This window comes from Rousettus aegyptiacus, unplaced genomic scaffold (genome assembly GCF_014176215.1).
Source record: "Rousettus aegyptiacus isolate mRouAeg1 unplaced genomic scaffold, mRouAeg1.p scaffold_m13_p_8, whole genome shotgun sequence".
NCBI lineage: Eukaryota > Metazoa > Chordata > Mammalia > Chiroptera > Pteropodidae > Rousettus > Rousettus aegyptiacus.
In genome coordinates, this window is record NW_023416311.1 from 15972232 (window position 1) to 15984529 (window position 12298).

The 12298-nt window shown below is 43.2% G+C and overlaps 1 protein-coding gene across 1 annotated transcript; it reads left to right on the plus strand.

Moving 5' to 3' along the window:
* Nucleotides 1–436: 436 nt before the first annotated feature.
* On the plus strand, nucleotides 437–3338 carry LOC107506026 (mastin-like). Its single transcript, XM_016136477.2, has 6 exons — nucleotides 437–553; nucleotides 649–709; nucleotides 864–1044; nucleotides 1234–1508; nucleotides 2810–2967; nucleotides 3074–3338. The coding sequence occupies exons 2-6, from the start codon at nucleotides 649–651 to the stop codon at nucleotides 3242–3244; spliced, it is 846 nt and encodes a 281-aa protein (XP_015991963.2). The 5' UTR covers nucleotides 437–553; the 3' UTR covers nucleotides 3245–3338.
* The last annotated feature ends 8960 nt before the right edge of the window (nucleotides 3339–12298 follow it).

Below are 12298 nucleotides of genomic sequence, written 5' to 3' on the forward strand. Positions count from 1 at the left end.
CTCAGTGGAGAGATCAGCTTTTAGAGCAAACAGTGTGCTGCGTCCGCCAGCTAGTGTCAGTGAGGGTGGCCATAGGCTGAGGGTGGCGGCCTGCAATATTCTAGTCCAATGGCGGCAGTGAAGGTGGTGGCTCGCAATGCTCTCATCAGAGGGGGGCATGCTCCAGGCTGCCTCACAGAGTTCAGTGGATTTGCAGGGCTTCCCCGTGGCTGGAGTGGCCTGGTACCCAGTGTCTGCTGCCCCCCTCATTCCACCAACTTGGGCCCGGGGCGCCAGAGCTTCTTCTAGCAAACATGCATCCTCTCGACACATTGGCTTCCGCCGGCCTGGTTATTTTGCAGTTGACATTCTTGCAGCCAGGGTGCGGCTGTTGCCAGGTGACAGCCTAGTGGCAGGTCTGGTGGGAAGCAGGGTGCTGGCCCAGCAGGAGCTCTTCAGTGCCTGTTGATCAACTCACCAACCTCAGGACCTGAGAAAGGAGCTTTGCTTCCTGTGCTGGTGGATAAAAGGACTTGGAGAGGCCGGAGAGGAGTGGGAGGAGCATCCCATCAAGGTGAGGATGCCCCTGCTCAGACCCGGCTTTCTCCATCCCCACCCTAGGGTCCTGGCCCCTGGTGGCCTCACCCAAGCCCCTGCCCATCCCCGCAGATGCTGTGGCTGCTGTTCCTGACTCTCCCAGGCTTGGGGGGTTCTGTGCCTTTGTTCCTGGGTGAGTCCTGACTCCCCATCTCCATCTTCTGTCTCAGGCTGCTCAGACCCCTCAGCACCAGCTCAGGGTGGGATTGATAGATCCACTCCTGGGAGGGACTAAGTGTGAGAAGCCGTGCTAGAGTCTATGATAGCACTCCCTGTTTGCTTCCCAGATCCTGACCCAGAGAGGGAGAGAGGTGGCATTGTGGGGACACACAATGCCCCTGCTGGGCGGTGGCCATGGCAGGTTAGTATCCGAAGATACAAGAAGGAGCTTGAGCTGTGGCAGCACGTATGCGGGGGCTCCCTCATCCACCACCAGTGGGTGCTGACTGCTGCCCACTGCACCCAACAGTGAGTCATAGAGCCCCATGCCCTTTTGACTGGGAGAACGGGGGCAAGGAACACAGAGGGGTGACAGGAAGTGTGTTGTGCCAGGGAAAGCGACTATTCTGTTAGTAGCCGGCTCATTTCTTGCTGCTGTGCCAAGCCTAGTCCTGTGCCCTGGTTTCCTCTGAGAAGTTCCTGCTCTCTCTCCTCCAGGGAGGACTTGGAGGCTTATGGCTTCAGGGTCCAAGTTGGGCAGCTGAGACTCTATGATCACGACAAGCTGACAAAGGTGACTCAGATCATCTGCCACCCCAAGTTCAACCCGAGCCTGTCCGCTGAGGGTGGCGCAGACATTGCCCTGCTGAAACTGGAGGCCCCCGTGACACTCTCCGAGCACGTCAACCTGGTCACCCTCCCACCTGCCTCTCTAACAGTCCCTGAGAGGACGATGTGCTGGGTGACCGGCTGGGGCTACCTCAGACTTGGAGGTAAGGTTCAAGGACACCTGTTGGGGTGTGTGGAGATGCAGGGTGGCCCCCTAGATGAATGGTTGTGGCTTTGCTGAAAATGTTGTATTCTCTGCAATTTGGGGGAATCTTTCACCTTCTTATTGTGGCAAATTATACATGACAAAATCATACCATTTTAACCATTGTTAAGTGTACAGGTTTGTGGTATTAAGTACATTCACCATGTTGTGCAACCATCACCACCATCCATCTCCAGAACTTTTTCATCTTCCCGCACAGTTTTGTCCCCACTAAACACTAACTCCTCGTTCCCCCAGCCTCTGGCAACCATGAACCTACTTTCCATCTTTATGAATTTACCTATTCTAGACATTTCATATAAATGGAGTCATACAATGTGTGGTTTTTTTTGTGTGTGTATGTCTGGCTTCTTTCACTTAGCATGGTGTTTTTAGGGTTCATTCACATTATAACATGTGTCAGAACTTTATTCCTTTTTTATGGCTGAATAACATTCCACTGTACTGATGGAATATTATGTTTATCAGTTCCTGAATTGATAGACTGTTTCCACCTTTTGGCTGTTGTGAATCATGCTGCTGTAAACCTCTGAGTACAAGCACCCGTTAGAGTACCTGTTTTCAATTCTTTATGCCATATGCTAGGAGCGGAATTTCTGGGTCATGTGTGAATTCTGTTTGATTTTTGAGGGGGAATTCTCCTGTGAGCTTGAATGTTTGCAGGGCTGGGATTTCATGATCAGGTTCATGGACACTGGGGACACGTGGCATTTGCTCTCTGCCAGGCAGACAGGCCCTCCCATGACTCTAATAGGGACCTCCCTAAGCTGAGGTGGGGTGTTTGGACCTCGGTTGTCCTCCTGAAGATGAGTAAACCCAGGAGCAAAAGGCTGGGGTCTGCCACAGCTCACGGTGTGCAGAATCAGAATGGAAACCTAAACTCATCAGCTTAGAATCGTTTACTCCCTGCACTTGTTTGGGGGTGGGTCCTTGATCCATTCCTTTTCTAGGAAAAAAATGCTTGGGAGAACAAAGTCTCCTTGGTGCCTATCCTCAGGTATGAGGATCTCGGGCTCTGGCCAATGAAGTCCTGCGTCCTGGAACCAAATGGGTTTAGTGTGTGTACAGAAGCCGAGTCCCAGTTCTAGGTGTAGGTGGTGTGGATGCCCGGGTCAGGGCCCACAGAGGGGCTCCCCGTGCCCTCCACTGATGGCAGCGAGAATGGAAGGAGTACCTGTGATTTTGGGAAGAAGCAGGAGCCCAGACCAGCCCCGATTCTCAGCCAGCCTCTCCCCACAGTGCCGCTGCCCCCACCCTACCAGCTGCAGGAGGTGGTGGTCCCCATTGTGGGGAATGAAGTCTGTGACCGGCGTTACCAGAACTCTTCAAACTACATCGGCCTGATCATCAAGGACGACATGCTGTGTGCTGGGAGTGAGGGCCAGGATTCCTGCCAGGTGAGACCTGTGGCCTGCCAATCATCCTCTGTCCCCTTCTGGCCCATGGAATGAGACGCAGAAGCTCCATTGCAGTGGCACCTCTGAGTTCTGTCTCTCCCCACAGGGTGACTCTGGGGGCCCCCTGGTGTGTAGCTGGAATTGCACCTGGGTCCAGGTGGGGGTCGTGAGCTGGGGAGATATCTGTGGTCATCGTGACTTCCCTGGGGTGTATACCCGAGTGATGAGCTACATGTCCTGGATCCAGCAGTACGTCCCTCTTTCCCCTGGACCCTAGATGGGGCCCAGGTGGGGTCCACATGATGACGAGACCCCCCATAATTCTCTTCGACACCTCTGCTTCTTTCTCAATTTCAGGCTTGTCCTCCCAAACCTCCTCACCCTTCACCTCTCATTCCATAGGGCTAAGGCCCTCCTCCTCTCTTAGCCCCTCAGTTACCCTGACATTCAGGTGAGATAGAAAGATACTCTAAAGGCTGGTGTCTCTCACAGTGGGGTGGACCAGGGGTAAGAGGCCTTGGTCCATGGTCTCCTGCTCGCCCTCTGTTTCCCATTAAACTTGGAAAAGTTAGCTTCAGATTGTGGCTCGGGATAATGGCATGGACTCATTGTGATCTTGGCTGAGGGAGCAGTGGGGGCCTCCCTGAGGGGTCTCTGGGCTCCAGGGCTCCATTACTGGGGGTGGGGAGGTTTCCTAGGTACCATTCTATGTGATGGTATTCCTGGGGGCTCAGGTCCTCGCCCCAGTGTCCCTCCTTTCCCATCCCTTCCTCCCTCACCCCTCCCTTTCTCTTTCCCTTCACTTTTCTTTTTTTCTTTTTCCTCCCCTCCCTCCTTTCCCCTTCTTTCTATTTCTCTTCCCTGCTATTCTCTATTCTTCTTTCTCCCTCATTTCCTACCTTTCTCTTCCCCTTTCTCTCCTTCCTTTAATTTCCTTTTTCAAATGTGCTCAGTATAAGCAAGGTCTTGGGAATAAGGGGTTTATCGAGGTGGTTCCTGGGCTCCTAGAACCCACAGGAAGGTGAGGACAGATGTAAACATGCAGCTGCAGTGAGTGTGGGATGTGGCATGGAAGTGAATACTGTAACAAAGCTGGAATAACACAGGATGTGGTCCCTCCAGCTTGGACCTGTTGGGGAGGGTTTGACAGGACTGGAAGCCAGGCCCGGCTCTTGGAGCAAGAGCAGGATGAGGATGAGGGCGAAGGTGCTCCAGGCAGGGAGACAGAGGTGGTGAGGGCAGAGGAGTGAGCTTGGAATGAATGTGAGGGGTTGGAGGGTGAAGGGGGGGAAGGCTATGATCAGAATGTTGGCTTGTTCAATTTTCAACATTAACACATCAGCAAAAATAAAAGCCCATAAAATATGAAGGAACATTTAAGGTATGGTTGGATAGTTTGAGCGCCTCCAACTTCAGAGGCTTATTAGAGATTTAGAACCCTTTATTAGAAATTCAAAAAACTGGAAAAACTAAAAAACAGCATTTGTACATAGATATCCAAGAATTTTCCAGAATCAAAGAAAAATGTGAATCCTCAGCTGAAAGTGCCTTGTGATTATTCAGCAGAATAAATAGAAATGAATCCTATACCAAAACCCATTTTAGTAAAACTATAAAATATTAAAAGCCAGAAGAGACAAATGACAGTTTAACTGAAAAAGAAATAACTATCAGACTCAGCAACTTATGATCAGCAACAATAGATGGTAGGAGAAGCTGGAGCAATATCTTTTAAGTGGTGAGGAAAAATCATCGTCATTATAAAATTTTGTTCCCAGATAAACTGTCATGCAACATTGAGGGCAAAACAGTGATATTACAAATCGCAAAACATGAAAAGTGTTTAGCACCTACAGACACTCATTAGAAGAACTGTTTAAGAATTTATTACAACGAGAAGAAATATGAATTCAGAGGAACAACGTGGGACAAACAAAGCATTTATGGGGAAACAAAACACCCTGCGTGCCAATCTCAGAAGACACACCTGAATAGCCATTAACATGGATCGGCCTCCATAATCAGAGAAATGCAGAGGAAAATAAAAGGAAATACAATTTCGTACTCATTGGAGAAAAAAATAAAAAAATACAAATGGAATAGTGTTGATGCGCATCCTCCCAAGAGCAGTTTGAAAACAGCTAGTGCAGTTCCCAAGCATTTCATACCACCTGGAAATGCCTTCTGGAGTTTGAGTTCATACCCTAAACACTCCCTCATTCACTCAAGGTTTACATGACTATGTTCATTGTTACATTGTTTTTAAGAGCAAAACCTGGGGACAGCCTGCAGGAGGATGGATAAAGAGCAGTGCCTGTTGGTTTCAGGGAACATGATGGGAGAAATAAAGTTACCTGTGCCTCCTGCCAGGAGTCCTGGGGTCCTGGGTGCTGTTTGAAGAACCAGCTCAGGAGAAAATGAACAGAGCTGTCTGGGTCTCCTTGAGGTGGGGTACTGGGCTTTTTTTTTTTTTTTCCTGGGCTGAATCAGCCTCCGAGCATCTCCCTCACGTTGGGCATAAAAGTCTTGTTGCAGCTGTGAGTCGGTGTGGGCTGGGGTGTGACTGGGGAGAAGGACACAAGATGCCCACGTGTCCCCTGGGTCTGGGAAATGGAGTAGAAGGGGCAGTGCTCAGGGATCAGGGCAGAAAGCAGAGAAGTGGGGACAGCAGAGAAGCAGGGATGGCAGAGAAACAACAGTTGAATTTTATCAGCTGTGGCTGCAAAATGCAAGGTGGAGCCACAGCGCCCATCCCCCAACCCAAAAGGCCCCTCCTCCTGCATCTTCCAAGACTGAACACTGCGGAGCCCCAGGGGAATCTGAGCAAGGGCTACCCAAAGAGTTGCTAACACTGACAGGGACTGAGACTGAGAGTAGCGAGCATGATTAAATATCCATAAGAAAAAAGGCATTATTAAGACTTTATATAAAGCAGGGATCCAAGAGGCTTAGACACCACCTACTGGAAACCAAAAAAAGACACTTTCTTTGCAACAGGCTGAAGAGAGATCTTTATGTAATAAACATTCTTTCTGGGAAAAAAGCGGAATACACTTCCATTAATGCCCAAGCAGAGAAATAGTCCATTAAACACCATGAACAACCAAGGTGACAAGGCAGCTCAGAAAGAAAGAGGAAAAGCTCCAAAAATAAGCTTAAAGGCATAGAAATATGTGACTTAAATGACAGAGAATTCAGTATAGTACTTCTGAAAAAAACTCAATAAGATCCAAAGCAATTCATATCAACAATTTCAGGAACCGAAAAAACAACCAGATCAGCAGAATCAGTTCTTTAGCAAAGAGACTGAAACCCTCAAAAAGAACAGAATAGAACTTCTTGGGATAAAAAAAAAACACACTGAAAGAGTTGAAAAATGAAATAGCAAGCTTGGGAAATAGAGTAAACCAAATGGAGGAAAGGATCGGTGATATCAAAGACAGAAATCTAGAAATAAATCAGAAGGAAGAAGAGAGAAACTGAAGATGAAAAATAATGAAAAAGAAATACAAGTACTAGCTGATACCAACAGGAAAAGAAACAAGAATAATGGCATTTTCGAAGGGGAGGAAAAGGAGCAGGGATTAGAAAGCAGTTTCAGACAAATAGTTGACGAGAACTTCCTAAATCTAAGGAATGAGCTGGAGCTTGGAATTCAAGAAGTCAACAGAACACCCAATTATCTCAACCCAAAAAGGCCTTCTCCAAGACACATTGCATTAAAATGATCACAAATCAATGACAAAGAAAGAATTCTCAGGACAGCCAGGGAAAAGAAGATGGCAACCTATAAGGGAAAACCCATTAGATTATCGTCGGACTTCTCAGCACACAAACCAGAAAGGAGTGGAATCAAACATGCAAACTATTAAATAAAAAGAACTACCAGCCAAGAATAATGTATCTAGCAAAGCTGTCTTTTAGATATGAAGGAGAAATAAAGACCTTTACAGACATATGAAAATTGAGGGAATTCTCCACTCTGAGGCCTGCATTACACGAAATACTGAAAGAGGTCGGCTCGCCTAAAACAAAATGACAAAAAATACATAGCTATGAGTAAGGTGACTAGCAGCAGGCAGATAGAAGCAGAGGAGTGCAACCCGTACTAAGAACAGGACATTATAAGCTTAAACAATAAGAAGAAATTTGCTATAACAATATAGTAATGAACGTTCAGCATACATAGGGACAAATGTAGACAACAATAACAGAAAGGGGAGGATTCAAAGATCCAAATTCACAAAAGGGAATGGAGATAAAGCATGCGCAGAAGAAAATGGACATGTATGTATACATACATACACACAAAAATGCATACATACACATATATAACTATCTTCTACATGTTCATAATGGTAACCACATGCCAAAGATTCAGAACTGAAGTATATAACATAAAACAAGAAGGACCAGAGGGAAAACCCACAAAACCCAACCAAAAAAACAAAAACAAAAACAAAAACAAAACAGACACACAAGGGCAAGGAGCAATGGAAACATAGAGCTACCAGAAAGCGAAACATAAAATAGTTACAGGAAAACCTCATATTTTAGTAATCATGTTAATGGACTGAACTCACCAATAAAAAGGCACAGAGTTGCAGATTGGATCGAAAAACAAAACCCAACCATATGCTGCCAGGAGACACATCTCAGTTCCAAAGAAAAATATAGACTTGAAGTGAAAGGGTAGAAGAAAATGATATTTCAAGCAAATGGCATTCAGAGAAAAGTGAGTAGCAGGACTAATATCGGACAAAATAAACTTCAAAATAAAAAGGATAAAGAAAAATACTGAGGGACACTTCATAATGATAAAGGGAATCATATTCCAAGAAGATATAACACTTACTATCTATGCTCCCAATCAGAGAGCCCCAGAATATATAAAGCAATTACTAACAGAACTAAAGGGAGAAACAGACCAAAACACTATCATAGTAGGGGACCTAAATACCCCACTGTCGGATATGGACGGATTATTCAAACAGAAAATCAATAAGGAAATAACATTCTAAATGACACATTAGATCAACTGGACATAATTGACATTTACAGAGCCTTTCATCCCAAAACAGCTCTTTATACATTCTTCTCTAGTACACATGGAACATTCTCAAGGATTAGCCACATACCGGGATGCAGAGAGAGCCTCAACAAATAAAAGAGGGTTGAAATCATACCAACCATATGATCTGATCATAATGCTTCGAAGCTAGAGATCAAGTATAAAAAGAATGCAGGAAAACCACAAATACATGGAGATTAAACAACATGCTACTGAAGAATAACTGGGTCAGAGAAGAAATAAAAAGAGAGTTCAAGAGATACATAAAACAAATGATAATGATAGTGCAACGTATCAAAACTTTTGGGACACCACGAAAGTGGTAGTAAGAGGAAAGTTCATATCATTACGGGCCTATCTCCAAAAACAAGAATGAAGGCAAATAAACAATCTAACACATCATCTTAAAAAACTAGAACAGGAAGAACAAATGAAATCTAAAGTTAGCAGAAGGAAATAAATAATCAAAACTAGAGCAGAAATAAATGAAATTGAAAACAAAAAAACCCACAATATACTTCAGTTCTGAATCTTCGGTGTGTGGTTACCATTATGAATATGTAGAGGATAGTTTTATATACGTACATACAGTCATCCATTTTCTTCTGCGTATGCCTTATCTCCATTCCCTTTTGAGAATTTGGATTTAATACCTATTCTCCTCAAACTCTTCCAAAGAATCAATGAGGAGACAATACTTCTTAACTCATTTTATGAAGCTATTATCCTGATATCACAACCTGGTAAAGATAACACAAAAAAAGAAAACAACAGGCCAATATCTCTCATGAACACAGATACAGACATCCTAAATAAGATACTAGTGAACCAAATTAAAAAGATTATACACCATGATCAAGTGGGCTTCATCTCACTTGATCAACATGCACAAATTGATTAATTGTTACACCACACAAACAAATTAAAAAATAAGAATCATATGATCGTATCAATAGATGGAGAAAAAGCCTTCGACAAGATACAGCATCCATTTAAGATCGAAACACTTAACAAAATGGGTATAGAAGGAAAGTAACTTAACATAATAAAGGCCACATATGACAAACCCTCAGCCAACATTATACTTAAAGGTGAAAAACTAAAAACCTTCCCTCTAAGATCAGGAACAAGACAAGGTTGTCCACTGTTGCCACTGTTTTTCAATATGACATTGGAGGTCCTAACAAGGGTAATCAGACAAGAGAAAGATATCAAAGGCATCTAAATAGGAAATGAAGACGTCAAACTGTCACTATTTGCTGATGACATGATTCTCTATATAGAAGACCCTAAAGACTCCACAAGAACACTGCTAGAAACAATGAGCAAATACTGTAAAGTTTCTGGATACAAAATCGATGTTTAAAAATCCATAGCGTTCTTATACTCTAATAAAGAAGTGTCAGAAAAAGAAATGGAAAAAATAATTCCTTTTGCAATGACAACAAAAAGAATAAATTACCTAGGAATAAATTTAACAGAACATGGAAAGGACCTATATAATGAAGACTATAAGACCTTATTAAAAGAAATCGAAGAAGATAAAAAGAAATGGAAAGATATTCCATGTTCTTGGATTGGAAGAATTAATGTAGTTAAAATGACCTTATTACCTAAAGCATTATATAGATTTAATGCAATCCCCATTGGCACTTTTTTAAGAAATAGAACAAAATGACCCCGAATCACCAAAGCCATCCTGAGAAAAAAGAACGAGGTTAAAGGCATCACTTTGTCTGACTTCAAATTTTACTACGAAGAGACAATAATCAAAACAGCATGGTACTGGCAGAAAAACAGACACACCAGACAAGTGGAACAGTATTGAGAGTCCAGAAATAAACCCATGTTTATATGGGCAAATAATTTTTGACAAAAAAAGCCAAATACATACAGTGGAGGAAGGAAAGCCTCTTCAATAAATGGTGCTGGGAAAACTGGAAAGCCACCTGCAAAAGAATGAAACTAGACTGCTGTCTATCACCACAAGCCAAAATTAACTCAAAATGGATTAAGGACCTGAATATAAGACCTGAAACAATAAATCACATAAAAGAAAACATAGGAACTAAATACATGGACCATAAACTTAATGAGGATTTTATGAATTTGACCTCAAAGGCAAGGGGAGTAAAAACAAAAATAAATGAATGGGACTACATCAAACTAAAAAGTTTCTGTACAGCAAAGGAAACCATCAACAAATTAAAGAGATAACCATCCAAATGGGAGACCATATTTGCAAGCATCGCTTCTGATAAGAGCCTGATATCTAAAATATATAAAGAACTCATACAACTCAATAACAACAACAACAACAAACAAACAATCCAATCAAAAAACAACAACAAATCAAACAAACAATCCAATCAAAAAATAGGCAAAGGACCTGAACAGACACTTCTCCCAAGAGGACATACAAAAGGCCAATAACATATGAAAAGATGCTCATCATCAGTAGCTATTAGGGAAGTGCAAATCAAAACCACAATGAGATACCATCTCACACCTAATATAGTTGTCATCAACCGGACAAGTAATAACAAATGTTGGAGAGGATGCAGAGAAAAAGGAACCGTCATACACTGCTGGTGGGACTGCCAATTGGTACAACCACTGTGGAAAATAGTATAGAAGTTCCTCAAAAAACTAAAAATTGATCTACCATATGATCCAGCAATCCCTCTACTGGGTATTTATCCCAAAGACTTGAAAACTCATATCCGAAAAGATATTTGCACACCAATGTTCATAGCAGCATTATTCACAGTGGCCAGGACGTGGAAGTAACCGAAGTGTCCTACAATAGATGATTGGCTAAAGACACTGTGGTACATATATACAATGGAATATTATTTAGCCATAAGAAGAGATGAAATACTGCCATTTGCGACAACATGGACAGACCTCGAGATAGTCATGCTAAGCGAAATAAACCGGACAGAAAAAGTTGAAAACCACATGATATCGCTTATATGTGGGATATAAACCTAAAAGCAACAAACGAACAGGATAAACAGAGATTCGTGGACATGGACAATAGACTAGTGGTTACCAGAGGGTAGCGGGGGAGAGGTGAGGTCAGAGGTAGATGGGGTAAAATAGGTCAAATACATAGTGACAGAAAGAAATCTAACTATGGGAGGAAAATACACAATGCGATATATATTTGCCTTACTGTTAAATTGTACACCTGAAACTTACTGGATTTTGTTAACCAATGTCACCAAAAAAAAAAAAAAAATTTAAAAAATTTAAAAAATGATATATGTACTCCTATGTTAATTGCAGAATAACTAGTAATAGCTAAGATACGGAAGCAATCTAGATGTCTATAAATGGATGAATGGATAAAGATGATGTGGTATATACATACAGTGGAATATTATTCAGAAATAAAAAGAATGAGATTTGGCCATTTGTGACAGCATGGATGGACCTAGAGGGTATTATATTAAGTAAAATAAGTCAGACGGAGGAAGAAAAATAACATATGATCTGATTTATGTGTGGAATCTAAACAAAACAAAACAAATGAATAAACAAATCAAAACAGAAATAGACCCCCCAGATGCAGAGAACAAGTGGGTGGCTGCCAAGGGGAGAGGGTGCAGGAATAGAATCAAATTAAAAATGAGAGAAAAAAAATAAAGCTGCCATGATTTCTATAATGTGGTATATATCTGAAAATAATTTTTTTTTAAAAAAAGAAGAGGGGATGCTAAGATAGAGACAGTGTACTTGGTCATTCGGGCAGGGCCCAGCTGGTGTGTATGGGAGGGCAGGCTGTGCCCTACACCCCCGCTCTGAGCAGGGGTTTTGGGCACCTCATGCCATCATTTTGGGGTGCAGGGCACCGGGTCTGGAGCAGACTTCCTCTCTCGGATGTGCCGCAGAGACAGGAATTCCTCAACCCCCTTTCTGCCCTACAGGGTAGGCCTATCCTCACACTGTCTGCTGAGGCCCCTGAGGCCTTTTGGCTGCTTTCTGAGTTGCCCTGATGGTCTCCTGGCGCCATTTCTCTGGGAGGAGGCTTCCACAAAGTTCCTCCTTAGCTCCCTCCCATTTAAGTACTCTGAAACCAACGCCACTCTACAAGCCCTGAGAGAAATGACCAGCACTCTGACACACGCCTAGAACTAATCTCCAGACGAGAAGCAGGGAGGCTGAATTTATATCCTGAATTAGCAGGATCACTTACTCTGCCTCTCTCCAATTGCTCGATTGTTCGCTGTGGGCACAGGAGTGTTTCTCCACTGA

Excerpts from the sequence above, each read along its gene's own strand:
- LOC107506026 (XM_016136477.2), top strand. The coding sequence starts at position 649 with ATGCTGTGGCTGCTGTTCCTGACTCTCCCAGGCTTGGGGGGTTCTGTG. Across the intron at positions 1,045-1,233 it reads GCTGCCCACTGCACCCAACA|GGAGGACTTGGAGGCTTATG; the intron begins GTGAGTCATAGA and ends TCTCTCCTCCAG. Across the intron at positions 1,509-2,809 it reads GGGCTACCTCAGACTTGGAG|TGCCGCTGCCCCCACCCTAC; the intron begins GTAAGGTTCAAG and ends CTCTCCCCACAG.